An 18,195-nucleotide genomic window follows, 5' to 3' on the forward strand; every position below is an offset into this window, starting at 1 on the left:
GCTTGAAAGAAAGTCCAGTGAAGGACCAGCTGCAGACAGTCGTCAGGTACCCCGTGGGCACTCATTCAAAGGACTCTGGATGGCCCCCCCTTTTTTTTTTTAAACTACTAGTGCCAGGAGTCTCTAGGAGGGGCCGGTTTGAGGAGTCAGAGGGGTCATACAAGGGTCGAGTCAAACCCCTTGTACAAACAAAAAGTCTCTGACGCGTTGATAAATAGAGCAAAGGGAAGTGAATCCCGCATTGTGAGAAAGCAAAGTGAACTGTGTATTTGGCTAATGTGAACCCGGGTGAGGGATGCCTGCGAATTGGGGTGAACAGTAATACACCTGTGAACATTGTGTCGAAGAGTGAACCCGGCTGAGGGTTGTCCGCAGTGAATGGTTTTTTAAAAAGACACTGATACTCTTGAATGTTAAAGTGTGAATGAAAGGCCGTAGTGAACCCGACGAAGGGAGGCCCACATTGCACGAGGAATCGGAGCCCAGCAGAGAGGGATCCTAAGACAAGAAAAGAATCGCCCCATGAAGATTTATCGAAGGAACTTTTGTTTTTGTTGATTGTAACACATCAGGTCCTCTGAAGCAAGAGACTGTGTGAAAGAGACTTGGACACAGAAGGCCCTCGTATTTTGGAAACAAACTGTAACCTCATGCTGGCAAGGCCTAAGAGTGTGCTGTTCTCAGGAGTCCTGCCTTGCTCCGTGCTAAAATCGTGGGGAAGGGGAGACCCAGCCATACTATCCTGATTTATCATTTGGTGATCACTTCTTTCTTTTCTTGAGAACATTATCCCACACTATTTTGGTAACTTGGCGGTAAGGGTTGGCAATTTTTTTTTTTTTTAGTATATGCCCTTTTCTCCAGCATGGGGTCTGGCATGGATTCACATGCTCATGAATATTCCCCGTCGTCAGGCCGGGAATCCTCGGTATAGAAAAAAATCAGTATCAGTTTCGTTTCTGATCTGTCTTTCTTAGTAGTAGCCAATCACTGGTCTCTGGGTCATACTGCCCCCAGCCAATGACTGCCCTCTCCTTAAGCCCCGCCTCTGGCAGCCATCCTCAGATTTTTACCGCACGTTCAAGTGTTGGGAGTCCTCGTGCTGTAGCTCTCAAGCTTTTGCTGCGTTTTCGCGCTTTTTTCAAGAGATTTTTCTCATTTTTCGGCTATATAGAGCCTCAAGCTCCACCGTTTCTACATCCGATCAACGGGGATCCGTTTCGGAGTTTTCTACGGCCCTCAAGGGTGAAGATTTCGTCAAGTTACGCTTTTGGAGGATTCCAGAAGTTCCGAGGCCTACCCCGGACATGGCCCAGGAGAAAGGAAGCGTGACGCCCGGGAAGCTGTTCAGGACCTGCCCTGGATGCCAGCTTCAGAATGTTTTCAAGGAGGACGAGCATTCGTTATGCCTCTACTCTCTCCATGAGGACAAGACGCACACGGAGAAGGACTGTGAGTTTTGTGGGAACATGTCGGAGCGGACCATGAAGGATCGCCACCTCCGTCTCGCCAACTGGCTGGAAGGGAAGAGCCCGTCAGGCGAGAAGAAGAAAAAGAAGTCCGAGCGGTCTTCTAAGTCCTGTGAGGGCGCCCCGGCGACGGGGGCCCAACAAAAGGCTAAGCACCGCGAATCCAGGAGCGCAGAGCGGTCGGGCTCCTTGGCTGCCAGGCAGGGCGCATCCTCCCCGGCGCCATCAACCACGAGCCAACGCTCTGGCTTGGGTAAGAGGAAGTCCGAGAACCCGGCAAAGCTTCTGGAGAGGCCCCGGTCGATCTCGAAGATTCCGGCAGAGGGTTAGCGAGGCTCGGACCCTCCCCCCAAGGTGAAGGCCCCAGGCGTACAGAAGGTGATGGCTTTAATTCACCCTGCTAAGACCTCTATTGAGGATGTCGCGGCGGCCCTGGCTCAGCCTGTGGAGGCTACACCAGTGGAGGCGACCTCAGGACCCAGAGTCTCCCTGCCACCGCGGAGGGAGTCGTCTTTCAGGCCCATTGAGAAGACCCCCACGAAGTCCTTGTTGGAAAAGGTGGGGGAGGGGCTGGAGGCCATCGTGGATACGGACACGACCTCTGAAGAAGAGCTCATCGGAGTCGTGGAAGAGGCCCAGCCCATCGGGAGGGATCCCGACGAGGGCGACGACGAGAGCGACGGTGTCGCCTACGAGACTCCTCAAGAGCCCTCGCGCCCGTCGTTTCTGGCGCTGCAGGACACTTCGGTGGCCATTTTGTCAGCGATTCAGTCCTTATGCTCGGAGATAAGGACAAGGTTGCCCCTCCCCCCGACGGAGGTACCTGAGCCAGACCCGACCGGGGAACCGGAGCCAGGACCTTCGGCAAGTCCACCGCATAAGAGGAGGACGCATCCTACGCCACCTTTCCCATCTCTGCGGCCTGCTCTGCCTTCCCCCCGGGTCTACTACCACAGCTACGACAGGTACAGATGACGACGGAGGCGACGACGGGACGTTTCCCCCGTCGCCCCTGCTCGGGCGTCCCTGCCCAACGAGATTGGATCCTTTCATGACATGATTTCCAGGGCATCCGAGCTTTTCCAGCTCTGCCCAGAAGAGAAGGAAGGTTTCCTTTACCAACGGCGCGAGGCTAAAAGGAAGATGGTCCTTGCCGTACCGCTTCTTGATGACATCTTGGATGAGGGGCTTGCCCTCCTCAAGAACCCTGCCATGGCGCCGGCAAAGAGGGACTGTACGAGAAGAAGTACCGGGTCCCCGACGCTACCCCTTTGTGCCTTCGGGCGCAACCTACCCCGGATTCGGTCGTCTCGACAGCGGCAAAGAAGAAAGCTGGGGGGGCCTCGACATCAACTTCCCCGCCGGACGGCGAGGGCAGGAAGCTGGACACGATGGGGCGACGGATCATCTCATCCGCAGCGACGACTATCAAGGCGGCCAACGCCCTGGCTATCGTAGCCCGCTACGACAGGGAGTTGTGGTTCAAAATCGCCCCTCTTTTAGACTGCCTTCCGGATGCCAAAAGGGCTGAGGCCCTTGAAATCCTACAGGAAGTGAGATTGCTTCGGACCACGGTGGCAACGGACATCGCCGACACAGGTTTCCATCAGTTGGGCAAAAGCGTTTGCTTGAGACGACGAGGATAGCTCAAGGCCACGGATTTCCGCCAGGACGTACAAACCAAGGTTTTGGACATGCCCTTTCACGGGAACAACCTGTTTGGGAAGGCATTTGATGAGTCCCTTCAGGCCATCAAGACAGACACAGAGACTGCCCGGGCACTGGGAGTGCTCCAACAACGACGGCCGTCCTTTCGGAGCTCCGGAGGCAGACAAGGTGCCTCCAAGGGATCCGGCAGTGGCTCCTCCGCGTACCGCCAAGCGGCAAGATCTTCGTCCCAGGAAGCCTACAGGAGACACGGCAAGTCAGGTGGTGCCCGTCATCGTCGACAGGGAGGTCAAGGAGGCAAGGCGGCCTCCAAACAAGATTGAACCGACCGTGGGGGTCAGGCCCCCGCCGAAGCACCCCAGTGGGAGGCCGGCTGGCGAGGTTCGTCAGCGTGTGGGAGTCCATCTCCACTGACCGTTGGGTGCTGGACGCCCTGGCCCAAGGGCACGCCCTCGAGTTTCAGAAGAAGTGTCCCCACGTTCCACCCGTGGCCATGAAGGAAAATCACGTCCCTCAACTACTGTTGGAAGAAAGGGCGATGCTCAAGAAGGGTGCCATCGAGCTCGTCCCAAAGAGGCTTTGGGCCTCCGGTGTTTACTCAAGGTACTTCCTCGTGAAAAAGAAGACAGGAGGATGGCGCCGCATCCTGGACCTGCGACGACTGACCAAGTACATCCAGGCACACAAGTTCCGTATGGTCACCCTCCAGCACGTGCTGGGACAGCTGGAGGAGGGCGATTTCCTGTTGTCGTTGGACTTGGAGGATGCGTACTTCCACATCCTAAAAAGACACCGAAAGTTCCTCAGGTTCGTGGTCCAAGGGAGGCACTACCAGTTCAAGGCCCTCCCGTTCGGATTGAAGTCGGCACCCAGGGTGTTCACCAAGTGCCTCGCACCGGTGGCGGCGCGGCTGCGCCTACAGGGGATCCACGTCTACCCCTACCTGGACGACTGGCTCATCCGGGCAAGGACAAGGGAGCTTGCCGTGGAGCACACTGCGAAGACGTCCAGCTGCTCACGGACATGGGATTCTCCATCAACTTTCCAAAATCCCACCTGGTTCCGTCGCAAGTCGCCCTGTTTCTGGGAGCCAAGCTCGACACAGTGGTGCGGATGGCCTCGCCGTCAGAGGACAGGACTAGGACCATTCTGGGCAAGGTGCAGCGTCTGCTGGCCACGGACATGGCCAGGGTAAGATCTATCAAGTCCCTCCTCTGGATGATGTCCTACTGCATTTATCTGGTGCGCCTTTGTAGGCTTCGGACTCCTCGACACCCGCTGGGTCCAGTCGACGGGCAGCTTCGAGGACAGGATCCCTCTCAACGAGACGTTCTGTCAGGCGATCCGGTGGTGGGGTACCCGCTCCCATCTGTCGGCGGGCACAGACTTTCAGACCCCAGCTCACCAGGTGACGGTGACGACGGACGCCTCCCTGGAAGGTTGGCGAGCGCACTCCGGAGATCTTCATGCGAGAGGCCTTTGGCTCCCGGTGGAGAAGTCACTCCACACCAACATCTTGGAGCTCTGCGCAGTGTTCTGGGCCCTCAGGCCTTTCTTCCGTCCCTCAAAGGCAAGGTGGTGAGGATCTTCACCGACAACACCACCACGATGTTCTACATCCGGAAGCAGGGCAGAACCAGGTCCCCGGCCCTATCCAAGGAAGCCCAGGATCTGTGGCATTGGGCCGTTTGCCAGCAGGTTCCCCCAGCCGAGGAGCATGGGCGATGCTTTCTCGTTCCCCTGGGACGGCCTATTTCTTTATGCGTTCCCTCCGCTGCCGTTGATGCTCTGGCTCATCAACCAGCTCAAGAGATCCCGGTGCAGGTTGATCCTCGTCGCACAGGCGTGGCTGAGACAGATCTGGTTCCCGGACCTTCTGGACTTGTGAACATCCACACCAGTCAAGCTGCCGACGGACACAGACCTTCTCGCCAGAGAAGGAGGCGCCATTCTTCACCACAACCCGGAGTCGCTGAACTTGCAGGCCTGGCTCCTGCAGCACTAGAGTTTGGAGGGTATGACATCTCGGCCGACTGCAGAGAGGTTCTTGCAAAGGCCAGGGCGTCCTCAACACTCAAGTGCTACGGACATAAATGGAAGAGGTTCTCGGTCTGGTGCCGTGCACAGAAGATTAACCCTCTGTGGATTACGGCCCCTCAAGTACTGCCGTACCTACTGTCGCTGGCCAAAGCTGGACTGGCTCATGCCTCCATCAAAATACATCTGGCTGCAATCTCCCGATAAAACAGGACTACGGGACGGGCGTCCTTGTGGTCTCATCGCCTGGTGAAAGAATTCATGAAGGGACTATTCCGATCATTCCCGCCGGTGAAGGCTCCTGCCCCGGCGTGGGAGCTTAATGTGGTGCTGACCAGGCTCATGGGGGGGGGGCCCCATTCGAGCCCATGCATTCGGCGCCTTTGAAGTTCCTGTCATGGAAGACAGCTTTCCTCGTGGCCATCACCTCTGCACGACGACTGGGAGAGATCCAGGCCCTATCTTGCAAGCCTCCATACTTGACTTTTCATGACACGAGGGTGGTGCTGAGGACGCACCACTCCTTTATGCCCAAGGTGCCGTCGGACTTCCACCTCAACGAGCCCTTGGTGTTGCCAGTTTCCTTCCCGTCGCCTTCGTCGCCGGCCGAGAGGACTTTGCACTCGCTGGATGTAGCTAGAGCGCTGAAATACACTTTGTGTGGCTACTGTACTATGTACATTGCATCATCCATACATTATTTATGTTTACTTTGAGGCCGTTTGGCAGACAGACTTGACCACACACCTAACCAGACCCACGAATATTGCCTGTATTTCATTGTTCCATGTGTTATTTCTTTACCCCACTCGAGGTTATATATTACTGCAGTATTTGGTCTTTTACCATCAAGCTGCGCTAATATGGCACCACCTACTCACGACTGCATTCCATGCATTAGCCTGTTTATTTACATCATTACGCGATTACATTGTTTTCATCTGTGACGTCATTCACGTTACGACGTGATGACGTCACACCCATGACGTATATATTATTCGCCATCTTGTCAGCACTTTACACAGCGCTGGTCCAGATCGGCTTCCTAGACTGAAATCATCTTTTAGAGACATCAGTAAATACTCGTTAGTTTTACTTTCCTGTTCCCTTATGCCCTTGCAGGGTGACAGCGCCCTTACTCTTACCTTACATCCTCAGTGGATGTTCTGACTATTACGAGTCTTTTATTACTACATTAACACATGGCGCCTTTTTCAGGTACCGCTAAGGATTTTGGACACGCATCGTTTTTCCCTTTTTTTGAAGTCCTGCATGCATCGTTCCCTTTGGACGGATAAGGGCTTTACCAGTCTCCTGGACATTATCCAGTAAGTCATTTCACCTCTACTATAGTCATTTATTTAGATTTTACCTAGGGCGGACACGACTTCTTACACAGCACAATTCCTTTGTCTTTTTATTAAAATAGGGTATTCAAACTACCACTCCCAATAGGGATGCTACATCTTTGAAACACTACGCCCTATACCTACCGATGTGCAACACACGGTAGGCTTGTTTCTATTCTTTTCAGAATTAATAGGTTTTGCTCCAGATTATGATTTGCATAATGATGTTCTCCTTTAACTACGCAGTTTGGCACTAATGGGATACTAATCCCCATAAAAATATTACGGATCTGAAATATTTGGGCAAATACTGAAAGTTGTAATTCAGGCTTCTAACAATATTGAGCTATTGTTTGCTCAATATCCGCCATCCAGTTTGTCTAAGTGAATATTTGTCTTTGACACAACAAGTTGGACTATTATGTATTCCGACATTGTTTTATATTTCTTTAGAACTTCTTTGACTATTGTATGAACCACTACAGCCCCTGATGAAGAGAACATTTTCTCGAAATGCGTTGGGCATATGCTTATGAAAAATAAATCTTCGTTGGAAAACTAATCTACTTTCAAGTTGTACCTAAGTCACTTTTTGTCTCAAAAACTATGTTTATGAATGCTATGTACTTAAATAGATTGCAATCCATTGACTAAATCTACATTGACTTTCCTATTGGAAATATACATTCTTTTAGCTTGTTTAAGCCATCATTAGAGTGCAGGGGACGGGAGTTCCCTAAGTGGGTACTTTTTCTTGTCCTTATGTATATGTACAACCCATATGCCAGGGTTGTTATCTTTCTCCCCTGCACCTTGAACCAATCAAAGTACAACTCTCCTTTCACAATAGAGAGCTATATATAGCTAATTCTTATTACAGATACTGTGTGCAAGGTGCTTACCCTCCAGATTATTTGACAAGATACCACCAGGACTGCTTTATTATTTGATGGTCGTAGCTTGCTCCCATCCTAGATTTAGGTTTAGATTAGGCGTTTTTCTCACCCATTTATACAGTTTAATAAACATCATTGAACTGTGATCACTTGTCTGTCTTTACTGTTGCCACCATGAGTTCCTTACAGCTCTTGCAGCACAATCTCACGCTAGAGGCCTCTGCCTCCCAAAGGCGAAGGACATGCACATAAACGTTGTGCAGCTCTGGGCAGTTTTCTGGACCTTCAAGTCGTGCCAGCCTCGGCTACGGGGGAAGGTGGTATGGATCTTCACGGACAAACCACCACCATGTCTCACATCCAGAAACTGGGTGGGAGGCGTTCCCCTGCTCCCTCCCTGGAAGCCCAGTCCCTGTGGCGCTGGGCCATTCTTCAAGGCATGTTCTTCATCCCCTTTCACCTGGCAGGCATCACACTTGCTCAGCAGGAAGCTGCAGCCCTGTTACAAGTGAGAGCTTCAACAAGCGCAAGTCTTTCAGCTCTTCAGCAGGTGGGGTCCTCTCCAGATCGACCTTTGTGCGACAGCTGCCAACTCCAAGTACTGGAAGTTTGCCAGCAGATATCCTCAGCCGAGGAGTCTGGGGGGATGCCTTCTCATTCCCGTGGGACTGGCTCTTCCTGTACGCCTTCCCTCTGATTCCGCTCCTGTTACATGTGATCAACACACTCGGGCGTTGCCATTGCAGGATGATCCTCAATATACCGACGTGGCCAAGACAAGCTCTCCCTGTGGTCGTGGAGGCTCGTCAAGGAACTCCTCAAGGGCCTCTTCAGGACTACTGAAGGCTCCTGCCCTGACTTGGAAATTGAACGTGGTCTTGACTAAGCTCATGGGGCCTTCTTTTGAGCCAATGCATCATGCCCCTTTCAAGTCTCTATCGTGGAAGACTGCTTTCCTGGTGGCAATCACCTCTGACAGGCGGATCGGGGAGATCCAAGCCCCCTCCTGCAGGCAGCCGTACATGGCCTTCCATGCTACGAAGATGGTGCTGCGGACTCATCCCACCTTCATGCCAAAGGTTCCTTCGGACTTTCATCTCAACATTGCTTTGGTCCTGCCAGTTTTCTTTCCTAACCCTTCTACACCTGCTGAAAGGGCATTGCATTCACTCGACATTACTCGTGCTTTGAGGTTCTATGTGGCACGCACAAAAGATTTTCAGAAGACATCTCAGCTTTTTGTCAATTTTGGACCACTTGGAGGCTGACCGCGAGCCCAGTCCACCAGAGCTATCGCAGCAAGAACAGCGTTTCTCTCTGGTGTTCCCCTGCTAGACCTCTCCAGGGCTGTGATGTGGAGGTCTAACCACATCTTCACGAGATTTTACTGCATCAACCTGGATTCCAGGGAGGAGTCCTGGGTCGGCCAAGTGGTGCTACGCAACCTGTTTGTTTGAGGTGAGTCTGTTCCAGGAGTAAGTGTATTGCTTCTGTGAGCCTTGCCACCTTTGGTGGTTGTGTATATGTACTGCTGTATAATCGTATTCATGAGCATGTGAATCCCTGCAAGACCCCATGCTGAAGAAGGAACAAGTTACTTACTTGTTCTTGGTTCATACTTCCACTTCTCGTGCGCTACCAAATCTGAAGATGGCCATCAGCGGTGGAGTTTAGGAGGACGATCGTCATTGGCTTGTGTCAGTATGACCCAAATTACACTGTTAGGCTATATAGGAGACTAGCAGTTTTCAGTTTCAAGGAGATCTGCTTTCTTTCTAATGAGGATTCCCATGCCTGACTACAGGGAATATTGAAGAGCATGTGAATCCATGCAAGAGAAACAAGTCACAGGTAAGTTTTATTTTTTTTTTCCTTCAGTTGTTTCTATGGTTTCCCTAAAGCTTTCTGGGTACATCTTCCAGTTGAATTAACCCATTCTTCAAGCTCTGTTTGTACTACATTGGCAACGATCTTGCTAATAATATCAATATTAGTTGCGCTCTGAAACACTTGTGTACGAGCGCGATATAAATAAAATATTTAATTTCAATTATAGTAATTGGGCGATAATCGAAAAGTGACATCCAGTTCCCCTTTTTAAATATAGAAACCATGTGGGCCTCTGACCAGGAGAGAGGATAAGCCCTACAAAGCAGTACTTTATTAAATAGTGCAGTTAGTATCTCTTCTGATATGATTGGAGTTAATTTCATAACACAGTTTGGTATGCCATCGGGAACGCCACTGAAGATGAAAAGGATTGAGCTTCCTCAACCACTCCCTCAACCACAGGTAATCTATAAAGATGCAAGAAGTGGGCACACCATGCATCTTCATTGATGGGGTTGACTGGCAAAGTCTGCTAAATACCAAATTCTGAATTGGTTATGCCCCAGAATTCTGCCGGTTGATTGGTAGTTGTTAGGGAGAATTCTCAGAAATGTGCTAATTCCTCTCTACCGTAGAGGCCCCAAGCCCTTTTTGCTGGACTTTAGGACTTTTTATCTCTCATGTATATTTTTGTGATTTATTCTGTTTCTTTTGACTTTGGAGTCTGACAAACTCCATAGGCATTGTCTTTGCATTGGCACACGGCACCTTCAGTTCAGTGACACAGAGAAGTCTCTTAGATTTCGCAAAGGTTTAAATACCTTATCTTGGTGAAACTACTGTTCCCATGAGCAGTGAAGTGAAATTGACTTTAATTTCATTTTGTAACTTTATAGACCCAGCACACACTATCTTACCACAGGGTGCTGGAGGAGTTACTTAGTATCCCCTTTGTACAGTTTCTCATGTAACATTTTTATGTTACCCTTTCTACAATTAATGGCTGGTGGCAGTGGTTTACTTTTTACTACCATTGTGTGTTTTTACCGCGGGCTGCAGTAAGGCACCCATGGGTGCCCATTTTGTCAAAATGGCCCTGGTCTTGTTTTTTCACCTTTTCTTGTCAGAAAGGTCCTTCTTGAGATTTACTCTGTGCCAAGCCAGGTTTGGTCCCTTTGTTTGTTTTGTCTTTGGCGGGATTCACGAGTGAAGCCCGCCTCGGCATCCAGTATGTCTGGCAGGGGCAGGAGGTGAGGGAGGGTCCCGAAACTCCCTGTGTTTAATCCCCTTGGTTACAGGAATGCACCCAAAGGTGATTGGCCGGCTGGCTGTCCGGCAAGGACAGCCACCCTTCTGTTTAATTGACAGCTACGCTGGAATGAATGGGAGAAACCTGCATAAAAGGCGAGGCTTTTTGGCTTGGAAGGCAGACTCGACCACTGGATGAAGGAATCTGAAGAAGAACTTGGAAGAGATGCCTGCTGCAACTCCTGGGCCGTTCGATTGCCTGGTGAAGCCCTGCTGCTGTGATGAAGCTCCAAATTCGCTTAGACTAGAGAAGCCCTGCAAGGACGATTTCTCCCCTTGAGTTGGTGGGACCAATCGACTCCAAAGTGAACTCGTTTGGTCATCCTCTTGAAGTTGGCTGTACATCCACTGCTACTGCTGGAACCGAAGTGCCAGGGAGAGCAACACCAAACCGAGTGGATTGATTTTAAGTTGGACCCGAGCGCCAGGAAGATCCTCTGGACTTCCCTGAAGCAGGACTGACCAAGCCTGAGCCACCTCAACAGAGTGCTGGACCCCAGATGCAAGGAAAGTCTGAAGTGGTATCCGAGAACCGCAGTGTTGCTATTTGCTGTCAGACCGGAGGAGCTGAAAAGCTGAAGTGCCACTGAATTGAAGTTTGCCCATTGCTGCCGCTGACCTCCCCATTGCAGTGCAGGAGTGCCCAGACGTCCTCCCTCTTGTCCCCACGACTGAGGCCCAGGAACAACAGCATCTGCAGACCTGTACAGGAACAAAAACCAGCTGGAACCATTTCTTCTAACCAAAGGTACTCAAGTCTAAGAACTTACCTCTTGTGATCTAGCCTTACTTGCTCTCAGTTGAGACTTGTCTTGGTTAACCTTGCAGAGTTGCTTGCATCTTGGCCCCTCACAAGCATCCCAGCTTGTGGCCCTTTAAGTGAATCTTATTTCTACAAACCTTTCTAAAAACATTGTGCAAGACTTTTACTTACCTGCAAAGAAGATCTTCAGCTCCCCTAGACATTGTTCAACTAATATTGGCTGTCCTGGCTCCCTGAGAGACTCTTCATACCTTTGACTCTGTGCCTTTACCTTTCCCCCAGGAAAGGGTTAAATGTACTTGACATTGGATGGTTAAAAAAATACTTGCCTGTTTATGAATTGTTAACCTTTGTTTTATTTCCATATCTAACCTTTGCGCCAAACTCAGTATTGCTCTAAATGTAACAGTGATAAATCAATGTCCACAGTGTCCTAGCTATTTAAGTCACCTGGGGGTGTAGGAAGTGTCTGTGTGCCATCCCTAATGGGTATCATCTGATTTAGAGAAACTAAGAGTGTGTTTTGAAGTTTTTTATAATTGTTACATGTTTTGCTCCTTTCTGAAGAAGGCTTATACAACTGACTGTTAAATTAATAATTGTTCAGTCACGAAACCTTGATTGTAAGTGTTTATTTGAATAACTGTCACTGTGAAACTCTGTTACAACCCTACTGCTCACATTGACCCCTCTTGAGATAAGCCTGGCTGCTCAGCCACACTACCAACCTGTGTAGTACAGACTTGTACCAAAGGTTGGGTTCCTATTGCCAGGAGGTCAATTTTGCTGTAGTGCAGCCAAAGGTTACTGCACACAATCTTGCCTAACAGTAGTGGAGTTTCAGCATTCGCTGGCTGTCTCTATTATACATAGATCCTATGGCTCCTGAGACAATTTTTGTATTGCTGCTTGAGACGAGACACTTAATTGTGGTAAGTCGAGTAGCGTGTGAGTTTCCGAATTGAAGAACTGAGAGGGTGCTTCTTCAATGCAACAGCTTCGTCCTACTGATGTAATCTCTTTATCGGAGTTCAAATTTGAAATATACATGGCAGAGGTTGATTCTTTGATACATTTATAAAATTGAATAGGACAAAGTAAATGATTAAATACATGGTCTTTCTTAAGGTTCACAAGTTGATTCACGGCAGAGTTATATTTGTTGATGCTCCGATTATGCCACTCAGTGTGGTTACCTTTTGTCGAAACTCGATGGTTGCATTACCTACTGCTGATGGGTCGTTCTAAGGAAGTTTCAAATCAATCCAGGCTTGGTGACAATTGTGATCTCTCAAAGCCAGAGCATTTCTCTTTAAAACTAGTGCATTTCTCAAATAAATCAAGACACTATATAATTGATATGAGAAGAGTACAGGTGATTATGCCCCGTGGGGACTGGTGGAATATTGCCTTGGATATTTCAATTCAATTTCCACAATGCCCACATTGCAAATATTTGAGCCCATTTAGTTCCCCATGAAGGTGTGAGATTAGGTTTTTTCTTAACATGTTTGGAAGTCTGTGTCCTTGCCTTAGAATCAATACACAGGGAATAGCAGTTAATGTCCCCACCTAGTAAAATATAGTCTTGCTGCCCCTGGCCAAAAAAAAAGCCAAAACCTATAGCAAGCGATCAAGGTCAGTTCGGACAGGATTCCAAAATACGTTCACAATAAGTTCTTGGACTTTATAGATGCAATTTTTGCGCAGGGCGCAAGGATCCCCGGGAAACTAGTTGACCAGAGTTTCATTTCAGAGAATGTATTATTACAGAGCGCAGTTATCAGCACCTCAGCACCCCAGCAGGAGGACCCTTACTACAAACCATAGCCGGTTATAGAAATGTGGATTAGTCATGACGTACCGGACAGTGAATTAGCCAAACCTCTTGTGATATAATTAGACCAAAAGAGTTCAAATCAGGACATTCTTCAAAAGAGTGAGAAGTTTTGTTCCCTCTCAAATTCCATGAGAGGATAGCCAGTGATTCATAGTTAGAGAGCTATTCTCAGGACTAAATATCCAGTGATTTGAAAGAAGTGCTGAAGGCACCCAGGTCCATTAAAAAGCGGTTGGACTAGGGGCCCTGGAATCCTGAATGAAGTGAACCAATTGCTTAATTGGAAGAGTTTTTAGAAAATGTCATTTTAGTCGAGTAGATGAATTAGTAGGTAAGGAAGTTTTACTAGAAGGAGACAATCTTTGGGAAAATGGAAATAAATTGTATGCCAAAAATAGTATTTTCTCCTTTTCTTCCAGTAGTAATGATACTATAATTCTTGAATTGAAGTGCGTACAGACAATGGTCAGTGCGTGATTCTTCTGGAAATTTAATCAAGTTCATATCTCTAGTCTCGGTTACGTAAGTTCAGAAATTCGTGAAACCGTGCTAAAATGTTAAATCTATTTGAGTACTAATTGTGATTTGACCCGTGTTGCCTGCTTAAAAAGATCAGTAAAGGATTCTGTCTGAACTTCATAGGCTAGTGACGTGGCAGATTTTTCCAGAATGGTTGTAGACTCCTCTGGCAGGCTAGAGTCCAGGGTAATGTTGAGCTGAGACGGTACTGGAGAATCATTGCCTGGTTCATTCGTCTTTGCACAGTCACATTGTTCATTCAACACCACACCAGATTTGATGTAGGATGTTATTTTATTATCTGAACGTATAGGCTCAGAGGCACCTTTACTTTACTTTTCTTCAACACCACTTTGGCTTTTACTTACTTTCTGTTTCTTTTAGAAGCAGAGCAATGTGATGAGACCGACACCTCTTCAGAAATCTGTGAATCCTCTGGAATAAAACAATCTTGTTTAACAAGATTCCTCGGGAATTTCAAAGCAGATTTGCATTGCTTAACTTGAATGTTTTTACGATTTGTCATTTATTTTTTACATTATTTGTTTTTCCTCGTTTCGGGCTTCCTTAGGTTTGCTTGATTCAACCCCGGCCAGGGGAAGTTAAATATGCATAGTAGGCAGAGAGAATCTTGGGTAAGGCAACTGTCTTGTGGAGACATCACAGAGGAAATATTCTTTGGCAAGTGGAGCAATCCCTCTAATACCAACACTTCTGGGCTGTCATGTAAGTCTTCAGCAAGCAGCAATTTAGTTGGAGGGTTGTAATTCCAATATTCCAACCGTTGATCTAAATCAGTTAACCTTGAGGTATGATTTGTCTAGATTCAGGAATGCTACTCGGACACAAGTTAGACATGATATTGGCTAAAGCCTTTTATTAGAACATACAAGGGGTTGGGGAAAGGCTTCGCTGTCCCTGCACTAGCAGTGTTTACATACCTAAACTCAAAACTAAGGATCTGTCAGTCAGAATGTCTAAAATGAAACCGCCCTGTGTCCAAAGTACTATTCTGACCCTCACACTTCAAACAAATGAATTCTAAGGTGAAAAGGATAATGTTTTTGGCCTCAAGTGTTTTGTGAATGTTTCGAATGAAAGGATAAAGAATGGAGAATGCTGACAGTAAAAAGTCCATCAAGGAAGGATATCCTTGCAGCAGAGGGTTCTTCCCTTAGCCTGGATTCTTAGTCACTTTCTTGGGTTACAGGTAACAGCTCATGACATTCCCTTGGGTGGACCACAAAAGTTATCTTCAAACTGATTGTTTTTCTTTTTATGTGTGGTAAATATACCTGGTGTACTCTCCTGCCGGGGTTTTTGTTCCTAAGTCTCTTAAAACAACACAGCCTGCTGGCTAGTTCTTGTGCCATATTCACTTCCAACTTGACTGGTGTATTTCCCCAACAGGATTTGTTTTACACATTTGCAACTGCCTTGTATACTATCCTGCCAGTCTTTCTGGACTCACATGCTTGTCACTGCCTGGTGTACTAACCTGCCATGGATTTTCAAATGTGAGCACCTGCTCACACTCCCACCTTTGATGGTTCTGCTTTGTAGCCTTATTGGCTAATGTACTTGGTTTCTTACATATGACCTCTTTAGTGTCTCTTATATGCTTATAACATACATTGACAAACTTGAAAGTCTCTTCCCTTAGAAAACTACTCTTTCAGTCTTTCTCTGGTTTCATAAAGCGTACCTTTTCTCTTTGCCTTGGTTTTGAAATGTATAATTATCTCAGTTTGGCGTGGCCGCCAATCCGCCTTGGTATTCCCTCTGTCCCTTAATGGATTCACTGGTTCTTGATGGCGTTTCTCGTTTCTTCTGCGGTCCATTGGTGATGGCCTCCCGCTGCTTTCTGCTTCGCAACAGTTTTCCACCTTTTACTTTCTCCCTGAGGCTTCCACTATGCTCCTCTGCTTTGCATGGGATTCCGGTGGGCAAAGCGCTGTTCTTGGATGCCAGTGAAAGCCCAGGAGCCCTTTGCTGGCTTCTGGTGTTCTCGCTACGTGTCATCTGCTTCCAGCATTCTTCTCCCTTCAGGTTCCTGAGCTGGTTGACTCCACCAACTTTCTTCCAGACGTTCCTTTGTACGGAGAGGAGCAACTCGTTCCTGCCAGCAGCTTGCCTGTGTTCCTTGCTTCTATGATTTAATTGTCCTGGGTGTGCCCTCGATGCCATTAGAGCACTGCCTGTGCTTGTGGATTCAAGTCCTCTGCATTACTCTGCTCCTTGTCCCAGTGTTGTGGGGATTGTGGGAATAGTAGTCTCTTCCTAAAAACCCTGTGTGGATGTTTGCAATGGGTTTTAATGGCAACCTAGTCTTGGAAGAAGAATATATGGAATTGGGGGAAAAGTGTCTTTCATAATTTGACACGACAAGTTAGATTTTGAGAGTTGACCTTTAGGATGTAACAAAATACTTTTGCTACACTCCATGGGTGTAAGAGGGAAGGTATTACAATAGGCTTTTAGGGCATGGAGAATCAGAGGCGTATCTTCAGAAAGGAAAGTGGGATGCTGTGTCTCACCCGATGATACCACAACTCTCTCCCAGAGGTGGTCTCTCTCCCCTCCCCATGTGATACTCCCTCATATAACCGTCCCCAGGATCAGGTAGTGGCTGACTTCTCCTGGCCACATGGGAAGAGGTCACTGCCGGAAAAGGAGTGATGATACCATTGGAATTATCACAGATTCTTTAATTCAGCAAAGATATCATATAGTTGAACCAATTAAGTTAATACAAAGTTATGGGCAGAAAAAGAGTTGGGACTTTATTTGATAGTCCTCCAGCGATTCTAACTTCTCACATAGTGATGTATATACTATGGGATAGAGTGGTTAAAAGATTAATTTCCATCATGAAACAAGGTAGGTGAAGCTGAATTGTAAGGGTTTGGATTGCCTCGATTCAGTAATGTTATGAGCCACCAGCTACGTTAAAGTGTACATTGAAAGAGTTATTAACAGGTTGAAACCCCTCATCAGCACCACTAAGCTCATTGTTGGCCATTGCCACTAAGTCTACCCCAATCGAAGTTCATGTGTGGGCGACCTGGACATGGCAGGACATGGTCTCCTTTTAGATGGGAGGAAATGCTAGTTTGGGGGTAAGGTGAGACAGTTTTGTGTTAAGGCACACATTTGCAAATGAGGGAGACTTGTTTGAATGTGTTCTTTGAGGGTTCCTAGAGGAGATTGTTGAGGAGAGGGTGGTTGCCAAGAAGGCAGTCTCTCCAGTGAGAAACTGCTCTGGCAGCAAGTTTGCTTCTTAGGTTACACATAATATAATTGTGTTCAAATTGTAAGCTGCAAATTACTAGTAGTGCTTGCCTTTGGTCACAAGTTCACTCAGTGTTCAGGGCCGCTGGGAGGGGGGCTGGGCGTGACCACAGACTTCTGAAACCACTGAATGTAAGAGGTTGAGGGTATGGTCGGAAATCTATTTTCTTTCCTTCCTTCGTCAAGAGTTTAAGGCACGAGAGCAGGCACAGCAGCTGATTGCAGTAGACTGCACTTCTCCATGCACTTCCATGTCACGCTCCGTGTCGGGAAGTGCTTTTTAAAGGTTGAGCTTTTCCTCCGCTTTGCTGTCCAAGACTCTGGGTCAGGCACAGTGTATACTGCCAGATACACTGCTGTAGACTGCACTTCTCCACACACTTCCACTATAGCTGTTTGGATGTATATCCAACATACTACCATTTTTTTTGTCCTTCTCCTTTTAACATGTGTACCAAACTAATTGTATGAGCAAATCATGTAACACAATGGTAAACTCTTAAAGTAGCCCCGTGTATTTAGATCTATGAAGCGTGCTTAAAATACATTCTGGATGTTTTAAATCTCTACGTTGTGACTTGGGGTTGTCGTGTGGAAAGGGTGGCTAAATGGTATGACTTGTATTTTTCTTAACATTTCATTTGTAACTGACACATTCTCTTCTTTCCCCAGGATATTTCAGCTCAAGAAAGCAATATATTGGGGGCATTTTGTGATATGAATGTAAGTAATAGTTTTGACAGTTGTGTTTAAAAGAATTAAAAACATGACCTTCCTTGCATGTATGTGGTCACAGGTTTAAGTCTAGATTAATAGTAGTTAAAATGCACTTGGTTTGTGAAAGGGTTGCAGCAAGCAAATTAATGGCATTTAAAATGTTGCTTTAAGATAGAGCCATTGTCTATCTTGCTAAACTTTGGTGGCAGCTCCTTTTTATTGTTGCGACTGCTGCCATTATTAGTAATCTTGGAATTGTAAAGGCAAAAAAGAAAGAAAATACTTTTCTGCATAAGACGGGAGATGAGCCTTTCTTTCCATTGAGGGCTATACTTGATCGTTTGGCAGCAGGATGTACAGCTCCACATTCTTTTACAAAAGGAATAAGGATGGCTACTTTGTGTTTTCTGCAATGATGTTATCTCCCGTCCTTTTCTGCGTCCTTTTCTGCGCAAGGGACTCTCTGGGAACACTATAAGTGAACTATGGTAGAAAATTAAAGAAAACC

General features: G+C 47.4%; 1 protein-coding gene across 1 annotated transcript in view; it reads left to right on the plus strand.

The window, feature by feature from the left end:
• USP34 (ubiquitin specific peptidase 34) overlaps positions 1–18,195 on the plus strand; it is a 3,618,222-nt gene that overhangs the window by 292,463 nt on the left and 3,307,564 nt on the right. Inside the window, exon 4 of the mRNA XM_069608012.1 lies at positions 17,643–17,693. Within this exon, the coding sequence (XP_069464113.1) occupies positions 17,643–17,693 (51 nt within the window). The remainder of the gene's footprint in view (positions 1–17,642; positions 17,694–18,195) is intronic.

The sequence above is a fragment of the Ambystoma mexicanum genome, chromosome 4q, assembly GCF_040938575.1.
Source record: "Ambystoma mexicanum isolate Mex_15411 chromosome 4q, UKY_AmexF1_1, whole genome shotgun sequence".
Lineage (NCBI taxonomy): Eukaryota > Metazoa > Chordata > Amphibia > Caudata > Ambystomatidae > Ambystoma > Ambystoma mexicanum.